Source organism: Zeus faber (genome assembly GCF_960531495.2).
Source record: "Zeus faber genome assembly, chromosome: 18".
NCBI classification, from domain to species: Eukaryota; Metazoa; Chordata; class Actinopteri; order Zeiformes; family Zeidae; genus Zeus; species Zeus faber.
Window position 1 is genome coordinate 4,098,836 of NC_137210.1, and position 12,699 is coordinate 4,111,534.

At 42.3% G+C, this 12,699-nt stretch overlaps 1 protein-coding gene across 1 annotated transcript; it reads right to left on the minus strand.

The window, feature by feature from the left end:
• Positions 1-510: 510 nt before the first annotated feature.
• LOC307244076 (UDP-glucuronosyltransferase-like) lies at positions 511-7,830 on the minus strand. The gene is made up of 5 exons (XM_080019093.1): positions 6,920-7,830; positions 4,745-4,876; positions 3,668-3,755; positions 3,146-3,365; positions 511-1,644 (listed from the first exon to the last, which is right to left on the minus strand). Exons 1-5 carry the CDS (start codon positions 7,778-7,780, stop codon positions 1,362-1,364), a joined length of 1,584 nt encoding a protein of 527 aa, XP_079875219.1. The 5' UTR covers positions 7,781-7,830; the 3' UTR covers positions 511-1,361.
• Between the last annotated feature and the right edge of the window lie 4,869 nt (positions 7,831-12,699).

The following is a 12,699-nucleotide window of genomic DNA, read 5'->3' on the forward strand; positions in this document are numbered from 1 at the left end:
AAAAAATGCCTTATATTAAACTGCCATGGGTACATTCATACAATTACAGATATAATATTATATCGAAAAATGCGTGCGATGTGTCAACTTGTTGAGTGCACAGCATTGGCCCCAATAAGTTCTGGTGTATAAGGTCAGAATTATTGTATCGTGGTGCCTCTAAACAGCAGATAAGGCCTTGCAGCCACCCACGAGTCCTGCAGCCGTATAGAGACCCCATGATCTCAGGAACGCTCTGAGCACAATGTGCCACAGAAGAAACCCCTAACCCACATAGAAGCCGGGAACCCGCAGAGCAACACCCACGCACTTCCCGAGGTGTAAAAGCCAGCCCCCTGCGCAGGCATAGACGCACCCGCAAGTCTTGAACCCGGAGCCGGGCCCCCCCTTTATTACTGCAACATTAAGCTGCTAAACTACGTAATACATGAACATTTCCCTTATGTAAATGAACACTCAATACAAAACACAAATATTTGTCATTTAAAAAAGAAATAGACAGCAGCGCAGTGTTGTTGGTCAAACTATCTTTTACTTACTGTTGGAAGCAAGTTAAAACATTAGATAAGTGTATTATAGCAACGTAACATAACCTTTCTGAGATTTGACACTCCAGCAGACTCTCTCTCACACACACGCACATACCATACCGAGAGCGTGCACTTTTTTTTTTGTTCATTTGTTTTGTTTTCACAGTACAAACTATTGGAGAATCAAATTTCACGAGACTATTATCCTTCCGTCTGAGTATTCATAGGCGCATGATTTATTGGTTTGGTTTGAACATTGGGGGGGACGCATCACCCAGGAAATTTTGACTGTCAAACACATTGAATTTGAGCCTTTTCTGCATCAATTTATTGTGGGAATAGTGGAGACCCACCAAGTGGCAATTAAAAATTAAAAAAACGTTTTAAACTTTGATCAAATCTTTTAGAGAATGAGACCTGCCTGCATGCGCATGGCGCCAGAGATGAGGAGGAGACCCTGTGCCGCTGCTGACTGAGATCACAACTGTGTTTGTGTGTGTGTGTGTGTGTGTGTGTGTGTGTGTGTGTGTGTGTGTGTGTGTGTGTGTGTGTGTGTGTGTGTGTGTGTGTGTGTGTGTGTGTGTGTGTGTGTGTGTGTGTGTGCGTGCTTGTGTGCGTGCGTGTGTGTGTGTACGCACAGCAGAGCACCGGGGCACGGGGACGCACAGCGAAGCAATTCTCACCCCGATCGCTCCCTCTCCAGGTGTTAAGGCGCAATGCACAATTTGCCCCCCGGTCTCCCTCTCCCTCTGCATTTTTCCATCGTGCAGCATACATGCACACAAACACACACACACACAAACAGCCAAAGAGAACACTACACCAAGCAAACTACTCTTTCTTCGTCTTGGCAGTCAACTTCGTGTAGCACTTGCGGGTGCAGAACAAGCAGCATTTCAGGGTCAGCAACAGGACGGCCAGGAGGACGACCAGCAGCAAGCCGATGACGTCCAAGCTGTGGTACTGTATCCAGTTCAAGTCGTGGGCCGCCACCCGTAGGTGCTTGGCCCCCTTGTGTCTCATGACAAACTCCGTCCAGAAGACCGCCAGCTCCATGGGCTCGATGGGTCGGTCGCGGTGCAGCGCCGACAGCTTGGTCATCTTCTCCTTGTAGCTAGGGGTGGAGAGCGCCGTCATAAAGAGACATTTTTAACCAACAGGTGGAGCACTAGTCCACAGGATAATGACTAACTGAATCACAACACAAACCAACCGAGTCCCTTGTAAAAGGGAGTCCAATGTTGATTCTGCTTTTAGCGCTTGTATTAAGAGTGGAACTGCTTCAGTCGGCTGCCGCTGTTTCACAGCGGGAGCCGACATGCCACTTCAACAGAAAATGGTGAACGTCTCAAGATTAAAGAAGTGGGTCAGGCTTTGTCAGCACAGGGTTTACTGTGTACTCTGTACTGTAGTGTAATAGTGTTGGCCAAAAGTCATGTTGTGCTGCCACGTGTGTTAATTACACTTTGCATTGTAGTTTTCTAAACAGTTTGGAAGAATTCAAAGGAATTCAACCAAATCTCTTCATTATCTGCGAGAGCTGGAATTTATCTAATCCCTGCAATATACTTTTAGTATATTCCAATTTAGTATAGTATAATAGTATAATCCAATTTGTCCCAGCAAATGGGAGTTTAACTGTAGCAACATCAGACAAATGTACTGCCTGACTACTAGCTGCTGATGTAAGGTGACCAGAAGACCCCCTTTTTTTCCAGGACCGTTCTGGTTTCGAGCTGGGTGTCCCGAGTCCCGACAGATATCTGTAAAACACTGAAATGTCCCGGTTTTCAACATTTACTACCAAATGGTCTCGCTTTTCACCACAATTAAAAAATTATTATAATATTATTCTTATTTTCAGCACTTACATATACAGTATATGTATACATATGTACAGGCAAGCGAAAAGGGTACGAAGCAGCTACACTCCGTGCATGAAGAGCCCACCGGAGAAGTGGGCGAGCAAGTCGGTGTGTTGATGAACATGCCCGCTTGCTTGCTGTGAATTGTTTGCTTTCAGGGGTGTGTGTGTGTATGTGTGTGTGTGTGTGTGTGCGTGTGTGTGTGTGTGTGTGTGTGTGTGTGTGTGCGTGTGTGTGTGTGCCAGCAGAGTGCTGAACGTGCGGGACACTTGAGGGTCCTGGTTTGGGGGTCAACATGTGGTGCTGTGGTGGTCACCCTAAGTTATGCTATCTATCTGCACTGATTGGCAACTGTCATAGGAACGCCAACAAAGCAATCACATTATTTTCTTGCCAACTTGCAATTTTTATTGCAATGATTACCTAAAAAGGTTGCAAATGAATTGCAAAAAGAATTGAGCAACTGAAATGTTTCTGCAAATTCAAAACACGAGCGATCTCTGTGGGGACAGTCTAAAGGTAGATCCATCCCTTCAAATTAAATTGGTAATGTTTTAAGTCATTTAATAAATGGCAAACAAAGCAATCTCAGCAGCATTTTGCTTTCACCCTCTGAACGCTCTTTGGATTTTGTTTTCGTTGAGTTGGTGTCAACCGATTCAGTTTTGTCCTAAGCTTTAATTCTCCATGTATAGCAGGGGTGTTCCACTGACAACGGAGGCCTTGGTATAACAGGTCGCTTCTCTTTACCTTTTGTCATTGATGACCTTGTTGAGGGCCAAAAGGAGTTTCTCCGTGGTAATGTCAAAGACATTGAGCCCTTCGGCCACGCCGCGGACCACCATGCGATGCACATTGTCCGGCTGGTCACCGAAAAGAGGCATCATCAGCATGGGAACGCCGTGGCAGATACTCTCGTAGATGCCGTGTGTGCCTCCATGAGTGATGAAGGCCTTAGCCTTTCGATGACCTGGGAAAAAAAAAAAGAGAAACTTTAATCCAAATCAAGGTAAAAGCAACGAGGTAATTTCCCTAATTTGTTTGTTTATTCACAAGGCAGATACATTAGGCACCTTGGGATCATCTAATGCAATAGCTGACCAATGTTTTTCAATTCACAGATTTTATTTGTCTGGCTCAGCTTTAAGTCAAGAGTTTGTTGCACACCTCAATTCTAATTAGGCAGCATCCGTCAAATAAAAGCGTAATGAGGAGATATCAGAAAATAACTGGAAAAGTATTCATGTAAAACTTCAGTTAAAGTAGACGCACCTAGGAGGTCGTTTTGAGGTAGCCACTTCATTACTTTCACATTCTGGGGTACATCGGCAGGTAAAACCCCGCTGTACCTCCACACAACCTGAAATACCGAGAACCACTGTTACGATGGGCAAACTTTGAAAACAAAAAGGGGGGGAAAGAGAGCTGGGCAGGAGCTCAGCCCAGCAAGCAGCGGGGACAAAGTTCGGTGGGCACGGCGGATTAGAGTATAAGCCTAAATGCTTACACACTAAATGAGTGTTAAATTAGCCCCTGCATCAACATTTGAAATGGCGACCTGGGTTGTATTCCGGCGATAACCCACGACGGTGTCGCTTACGTAAGCGGCAGCTGGTGGTCAGAGCTCAGTGGGTTCTCCAAACGCTGCTTGGAGCTAAGGCAGCCTGACTCACTGGAGTCTGGATCAGACGGAGGTGCGCGCTCTCGATATTTAAAGGCTCAACCAATTAGAAGGAAGCAGTTCAATACAGGAACAATACAGAACGTCACGTTTCCTTCACATGACCATAGAAAGAATTACTGATGGAGCGATATTTAAACATTTAAACACATGATTAGGAATAAGGGTGATCCTGAAGATATGAATAAAGACAGAAAAGCATCCTGGCGAATGCATGAACATGTCATTTCTAATCTCACTGAAACTGATCTAAAGTAAATGATCTGCACGTTCCATTTATACGAAATTGCGTTCACTTAAAATACGTTAAAAAAAATAGGAAGCCTACACCACCTTACAATTTCAAACTTGTTCTTTCCATGTGTTCCGTAAAAGAAAAAGAACCTACCTGCAGCTGAATGAAACACTTGTTTGATGTGCCTCGCACTTTGGTGGTCCGGGAATATCATGAATACATCTCCAACACAGTAAAAACTGCCGATGTGCTCGTCTAGCTCCAAGGCACATGGTACCGTTGTAACCAAGCCAGGATTTGGGGAACCCTCTTAATTAGCCTCACTTACAGCCTAAGCCACCTTGAGGGAATGCACCCCAGGTCCTACAATTTAGGGGTGAATTCATATCATAAATGCAAACAGGAGACAGCTCGTTCATTTCTTCACTATTACCCTTTGAGGAATTTGTCTGAAGGCATCGAAGAACTGTTTGGCCTTCTCTTCGGGCATCTTGTCCACCATAGAGCCCAGCGTAAAGATAACAAAGCCGGCGTCCCCGGAGCCATCTACGAACGCCTCCACGTCCTGGGGGGAAGATGAAGAAGGAACATTTAAGCATTACATCTAAACTGTGATGTTTACGATGTATGGTACAGATATACAGTTCAGGTGCTCCTCACATAACCACCCAGTTCCGTTCCTAGGACCAGGTCGTTAAGCGAATTGGTTGATAAGCGAGGACCCGTGTTATTTCACGGTAAGGGGGCATGGGAACGAGGCTGAGACTGAGAACGGTGATGAGATGAGATATATATAGTGTATATTGTATACATAGTGTATATTGTATATATAGTGTGTATATAGTGTTATTTCACGTTAAGGGGGCGTGGCCATTGAGAACACTAGTGAAGTGAATACTGACAGACTGCAGGAACGACCGACTGAGAAGGGTGGTGAGATGAGATGTATACAGTGTATATAGTGTATATAGTGTACATAGTGTATAAAGTATATATAGTATATATAGTATATATAGTGTTTATAGTGTATATAGTATATATAGTATATATAATGTATATAGTATACACTGTATAGTGTTTATGGTGTATATAGTATATATAGTGTATATAGTGTATATAGTATATATAATATATATATAGTGTATCTAGTATATATAGTGTATATAGTGTAAATAGTATATATAGTATAGATAGTGTATATAGTATATGTAGTATATATAGTGTACATAGTGTTTATAGTTTATAAAGTGAATATAGTGTAGTGTATATAGTATTTATAGTGTATATAGTATATACAGTGTATATAGAGTATATAGTTTTTAAGGGATGATGCGTGATGAGATGCTTGGCGCTGTGACACCGTGGTATTGTACACAGTGTACAATTCAGACTGGTCAGAGAGCTGGTCCTAAGTCCAATAGGCGGTTAAACAGGTAGGTCATCAAGTGAGGAATACCTGTATACAGTGGTACCTCGACTTACGACTGTAATTCGTTCTATAAGAACGGTCGTATGTTAAAACAGTCGTATGTCGAAGCTGACTGACTGCTGACTGGCTGCCGACGCGCCAACTGCAAATTTCCACGCTCTTATCTTGGAGTAGTCGGTCACAAGTTGATACAAATTTTCGCGACTATCGCTACTCGTATCTTGGATTAGTCGTAAGTAGATGCAGTCTAAGTCGAGGTACCACTGTAGTAAATATCTAAGAAATGCCATCTAATGAGCCATCCACAAACTCCTGCACAAATATTTTGCCTCAGTTACAACTGTGATGTTTTTGATTTATGTATATATATTGTGCAACCTTTTGGGTCTAATATTGTCACAACAGCACAAAACAGCCATATCTACCATATAGGCCAAATGTTATGAGGCCTAAATCAACAGACCTTCAAATTCTACAAGAGGGCCCCTCAGTTCCTCTCTTGAATTGTTGTGGCCAGAGTCCAGGATACAGCTTTCCCGAGCTCAAATTTCACTCCCTGCATTGAATAGTTCCAAAGGACCAGAGCCGTGGAAGCACAATCCCCATTCATTATGTTTTAAGAATGCAAAGAGCCAGCTCCCTGTTTTCGACAAACAGCTGCAGCCGAGCACATACTTTGCCATTTCCTCTTGCATGAAAAAGTTCTCATATGAGATTGTTTACTCCATACTCAACTTTTTAGATGTAATTTCTGCTCATCGAGGACTCCTGTCTTTGCTAAATACAGGACATATTACACTCCCATATACATGTTTTTTTTTGTCACCTCCGCAGAAAGCTGATTACCAAATAAGAAGGATGGATAGATAGACAGATAGATAGATAGATAGATAGATAGATAGATAGATAGATAGATAGATAGATAGATAGATAGATAGATAGATAGATTAGTTATAATAAATAGTCATGGATAAAATACAATAAACATTGACAGTTATTGCACACAAAAAAGGCCCATGTTTGTAATGTATGCCCTGAAGAATTACATAATATGTTTCCCAACATTCACAGTAGTAACCTTTAGAATATAAGTCAGTCCTGCATCTGTGAATTATCCAAAGTGGGTCTGAAAACAGTGTTTGTTGACATGAGAAAATACTTAACAGCTCCAACACTCACCTTTGGCAGAGGGGCTCTTTTTTCACAATTGATGCCTCCTATGAGGACCATATTGGGCATAAGAGGTCTTGGCCACTCAAATGTGAAGTCATATCTGAAAAGCCAGATGGCACCTTGACCCACAAGCTCCTTATAAGTTATAGCTTTTTCAAAATACCGGCTGATCAGCTCATCGAAATGAGCATAGATTATGCGGCACATGACGGACTCCAGCATGTACATGAGCATGTTCTTGACCCTCCCCGGGAAGTTCATGCGGTCCGTGTTGCTGGAGTAGAAGCGTGGGACGTAGGAGGGAGGCATGGGGGACTGTGTGGCCACCTCATCCAGGCCAAGGGGGATTCCACGCAGGAAGTAGACCGCTGGGATGGAGAATATGTCAGCGAGGATAGAGCCGCAGGGCAGGAAGGGATCTGTCAGCACCATTTCAAATCTCTCCCCCTTTAGTCGACTCATTAGAGGTTGGTTGTACAGCAGACTCTCGCAGCCCCTAACCTGAAACGTGGTGAAGCTTAACAGACGCTGCATGTTGACAAATATATCTACGATCCCTGGTGTCTTGACAAACACGCCCTCCTTGAGCGTGTCGAAGATCGCGTCCATCTCCTCCTTGGTGTAGGGCACCTGGAAGCTCTCCGTCCTGTAGCCTGCCGAGCCCTGGATCAGCAGGCTGGTCTCCGGCACCAGAACCACCATCTCATGGCCCCTGGCGCTCAGCTCCTTCACCAAAATACTCATGCTGAGCCAGTGGCTCCCATCCACTGGCATAACCAATACTTTTCCCCCTAGAGCCGGCCCCAGTGTGGTGCAGCACAACCACACTAACAGCCCCAGCTCAGAAGCCCAAACCCCCACAACCATGCTTCCTCTCTGCACAATGATCCCTGCTGTTGTGAAAGAGAGAGGCTACTTCCCTGAGATCTGGTGGTGGGTGTTCTTGAGAGGGGGTTGGACTTTTAGAGACCTGGGCTCATGGGTGTGTGTGTGTGCCTGTGTGTGTGTGTGTGTGTGTGTGTGTGTGTGTGTGTGTGTGTGTGTGTGTGTGTGTGTGTGTGTGTGTGTGTGTGTGTGTGTGTGTGTGTGTGTGTGTGTGTGTGTGTGTGTGCCTGTGTGTGTGTGTGTGCCTGTGTGTGTGTGTGTGTGTGTGTGTGTGTGTGCATGCGTGCCCGTGTGTGCGTGCCTGTCTATCTGTGCGGGCTGTTATATAACCCCGGGAATTTGGGGAGGATCTTATAGTTAGTGTAAAACAGCTCAAACATCCCTTTGACAGTAACTGCACACATAATGTTTGTAATGTATACCCTGTTAAGATCTTGAGAAAGGCAAATACATTCACACCGACTGGAACGCATTTCTCCCACGCCAAAGTTTTCTAATCATTAGCCAACTTGAACCTGATCCAACTTTGTTTCGAAAGGCATAGCATCGTATATTTTCATGTGTCACGCAATGCGGCGTCCGCCGTGACACCTGTGAACCGCGGCTCTCACGGGACGAGGTCAGGTTACCTCATGTTCCGTGCGAAACCAGGCACATTAACTCCGGCTCCTCCCTCTCTTGTCCCGCTACAGAGCCTGCAACGCACGCAAAGAGGTGGGCCTTTGCGTTTCCTATGCCCTCATGCCCGCAGTCGCATTCTTTATCTCTGTTTTCTCTCTTTCACTCACACACAACTGCAAAACTCACACACACACACACACACACACACACACGCGCACAGCCACACACGCAAACACAAACACACACACACACACAGTCTCTACCTCACACACAGTATCTATCCTGTTGGCGGAAGGCCAGTGTTGTTTGAAGCCAGCTAAAATGGGAGAGAAAACAAACACGCACACCACCACTCCCAGGGAGGGTGATAACATCGAACATATTAGATATGGCACAGAATTTCACCCTTGGTTACAACTTGCAGCACCTTGGGCGTGTAAATCGTTTTAACCAGCAAAGGGTTCCATGATACATGCACTGATCACGCATAAAGTATGTTATCCATTTTCTTATTCCAGGTCTGGTCGCTAGATTCTCAAGGAGGGTGAGAATCATTTTGTGCAGGCATTGAATCTCCCATTGAAAAAAATTGTAAAATTGTAAAATTGGAGCTCCCAATTTTCTGAAAGTGGAGGAATTGAGCTCAAGGAATAGGATGATGATGGCAACGATGTCATCACTTGCTTTATAGATATGAGCATTTGTATTATGACGCAGCCTTGGCAGCAACACAGCACTGATTGTTTTAAAATCAGATGATGGCGTCTCATGTTTGTTTGCATTGCTGCACAGTGTAAACAACTCACCGTGGAATGTCAGGGGGTACTCCAGTCAGGAAACTAAAGCCACTCACTGGCTTTTGCTCAGATGTCAGAAAATAAGCTTCCTCACCTGACATAATCAACACAGAGACAAAGAGTGAAGGTTAAAGGTCACCTCCCGTATCTTTTGCTAATGTGTTGGACTACACTCCGTGCCGCAACACATCGATTCCACAGTCACCGTTGTACATTGTTGACCCATTTATTCACACTTGTTCCACCTCTTCGCAACTGAGAGACTTTTTGGCCCTTTAGTCATCCACCTACGTAGAGGAGTGCTCAACCTCAAGACTTTAGTTTTATGGGTCACCACGTTTCCCATTTCTTCTTCTTTATTGAAACTCCTCTATCTAGCAGCCCAGCGTTGTCAGATTCAGCCTCGTTTATCGTTGGTTGCCATGGTGCTGCTAGGACGTGTTGTTCGCTTCACCAACCTCACCCCCATTTTCTGTTTAACGAAGATTGAAGAGGGGAGGGAGGGTGATGTGATATTTATTTACATAAGCTCAAACTAAGAAGCAAACAAATCAGGAGCAAGCAATTACGCTGTTAGGAAAATAGTCAAGTAAAAGCCACCGTAAAGCAAACCCTGACCGTCAGATCTCATCACCACACCTCCGCTGAGCCACTGTGGTGACACCCTGAGCTCAGAGACCGTGGCCATCTGTTACCACAGCATCAGTGCGAGAGCAGTTGACGGTTTAAAGGCATATATCTGTCTTCACGAAAATGTTACATTCCCAATGATTACAACTAAGCTTTGGGATATAACTAATATTCCACACAGCTGTCTACAAACATCTGTCCCTGGGTAACTGGAAAGTCCCAACGCTGATTCATACCTTCATAGTGCTTATGAGTGTATAACCGGTGTTTTTCTCACATTTTGGTCAGCACATACGATCATTGTGGGGTGGCCTCGCGTCGGGGCTGAAAAAGGGAAGAGGTTTTGGCGAAACTCGTCAGCCCTGGGTTGATCTGTTATTACAGTGCGATACAACTAGGTGTCTAATAGTGATGAAAGGTTTGATTCCTTTTTTTTCAGATTGGGTTCTTTACGGGTGACTCAGCAAAAAGAGTCGTTCAAGTTGATTCATTTTGGTGGGCCAAATTCCACTTTAAATGAATAAATAATGGAAATTACCCCTTGAGCTGCGAGATCAAATTTGAAAGGGTGTTCTGATTCATTCAGTTCCTGGCGAAATACCAGCCTTTGAGCTTGATCACACCAGGAGCTGGTGAAGGTCTCACTCTTGCCCTGTATACATCACCAATCAGACCTTGAAAGAGTGTTAGTGAATAATTGCGTGCAGACACCGTAGGTTTTCAGGTTAACGTGTACAGGAAGGTGAAATACAATATGAAATATGCTTTGGCAGGAGTTTTGTTTGGTGTTTGGATGTCCCTGGCCGGCACGGAGGCTGGTGAGCGTTCCTCACCATTGTTTTCTGACGCCCTTTATGAAACTTGTGAGAAAAAAGTGAACAGTGTTTAGTTTGGGAAAGGAGACTTTCTTTTGGGAGCTGGTGTTATATGGTGGTGCAATGTTTTACTGGAGAGGAAAAAGTGTAAAACAGTAAAAACCAGACGGACACACAATGTTGTTCATTAACTACAAACTACAATGTTATAACTATTCTCATTCTACGCCATGTTTTCACCCGCCACGGCACTTTATTGGCTATAACTAAAATGGGGTAGTTATACTTTCATCTCTGACTTTGCTACTCTTGGTTTTGTTCACAGTTACAGAGTAAACATACATTATTTGATATTGATCTGGTTTGACCCCAAAATCTTGATTTGAAGTACGAGCAAATCAAAAGGGTCTTTGTGCTGATGCTTCTCAAGGCATTTTTTATGAATGCTAGATAGATAGACAGACAGATAGATAGATAGATAGATAGATAGATAGATAGATAGATGATAGATAGATAGATAGATAGATAGATAGATAGATAGATAGATAGATAGATAGATAGATAGATAGATAGATAGATAGATAGACAGACAGATAGATAGATAGATGATAGATAGATAGATAGATAGATAGATAGATAGATAGATAGATAGATAGATAGATAGATGATAGATAGATAGATAGATAGATAGATAGATAGATAGATAGATAGATAGATAGATAGACAGATAGATAGATAGATAGATAGATAGATAGATGATAGATAGATAGATAGACAGACAGATAGATAGATAGATAGATAGATAGATAGATAGATAGATAGATAGATAGATAGATAGATAGATAGATAGATAGATAGATAGATAGATAGATAGATAGATAGATAGATAGATAGATAGATAATGTAGATAGATAATGTAGATAGATAGATAGATAGATAGATAGATAGATAGATAGATAGGTAGATAGATAGATAGATAGATAGATAGATAGATAGATAGATAGATAGATAGATAGATAGATAGATAGATAGATAGATAGATAATGTAGATAATGTAGATAATGTAGATAGATAGATAATGTAGATAATGTAGATAATGTAGACAGATAGATAATGTAGATAGATAGATAATGTAGATAATGTAGATAGATAGATAATGTAGATAATGTAGATAGATAGATAATGTAGATAGATAGATAGATACTATAGATAGATAGATAAATAGTATTGGAATTGCAGAATAGTATATGAAGATAATAGTGTACTGCATACTGTAATCACTTAGTAAGTAAATAGTAATAATTTATACCCTATATACACATACCAATAATTAATCCTGGTCATAGAATCACATTTTATATATTCTATATATTTCACTATTTCTCTGTTGTATTTTTCGGCTATTTGTGTATATTTGGCTATTTTTTTTTTTTATGTTTATGTTTTTATTCAATTTAGTTTTTTATTATCATTTAATTTTTTTTTCAGACTGTTAAGGCTGCTAAGGCTAAGTTGCATTGCAGGTTGAGAAGTTGAACTCCACTTGCAGACAAACTCTGTCCTAGATGCAATGGCAGACAAATACTCTGTGTTGTATGCCCAGCATGCTGACAGCACAGGTCAAAAAAATAAAAAATACAAAATTAAAATTAAAAAACAATATATATATATACATACTGTATACAGTAAATACATATATACTGTATACAGTACATCCAACTACGTTAATAAACAAACAGACTCCAAATGTGAATAAAATGATAAGTAATAGGTTGAGCATTTGTGAAAGTCAATGTGATTTTTAAACGGGTTTTTGGTTCTATTTCTGAAATAAGCTCTGTGCTTAACACACGCTTAGGAGATTTTCACGTTTTGTTCTACGGCATAAAATACGTCGTTAAATACCCCACTCGTGAATTTTGAAGAAGATTTCCAAAAAGGCGGTTGTTAACAAGTGGCTAAATGAGACGACAGAGGCTGTCGGGGACATTCATGGTCATCACGCCGAACACGGAAAGTATCTACTCACTCGTCCACC

Excerpts from the sequence above, each read along its gene's own strand:
- LOC307244076 (XM_080019093.1), bottom strand. The coding sequence starts at position 7,780 with ATGGTTGTGGGGGTTTGGGCTTCTGAGCTGGGGCTGTTAGTGTGGTTG. Across the intron at positions 3,756-4,744 it reads TCAGACAAATTCCTCAAAGG|GTTGTGTGGAGGTACAGCGG; the intron begins GTAATAGTGAAG and ends TCGGTATTTCAG. Across the intron at positions 1,645-3,145 it reads AAGGTCATCAATGACAAAAG|CTACAAGGAGAAGATGACCA; the intron begins GTAAAGAGAAGC and ends CTCCACCCCTAG.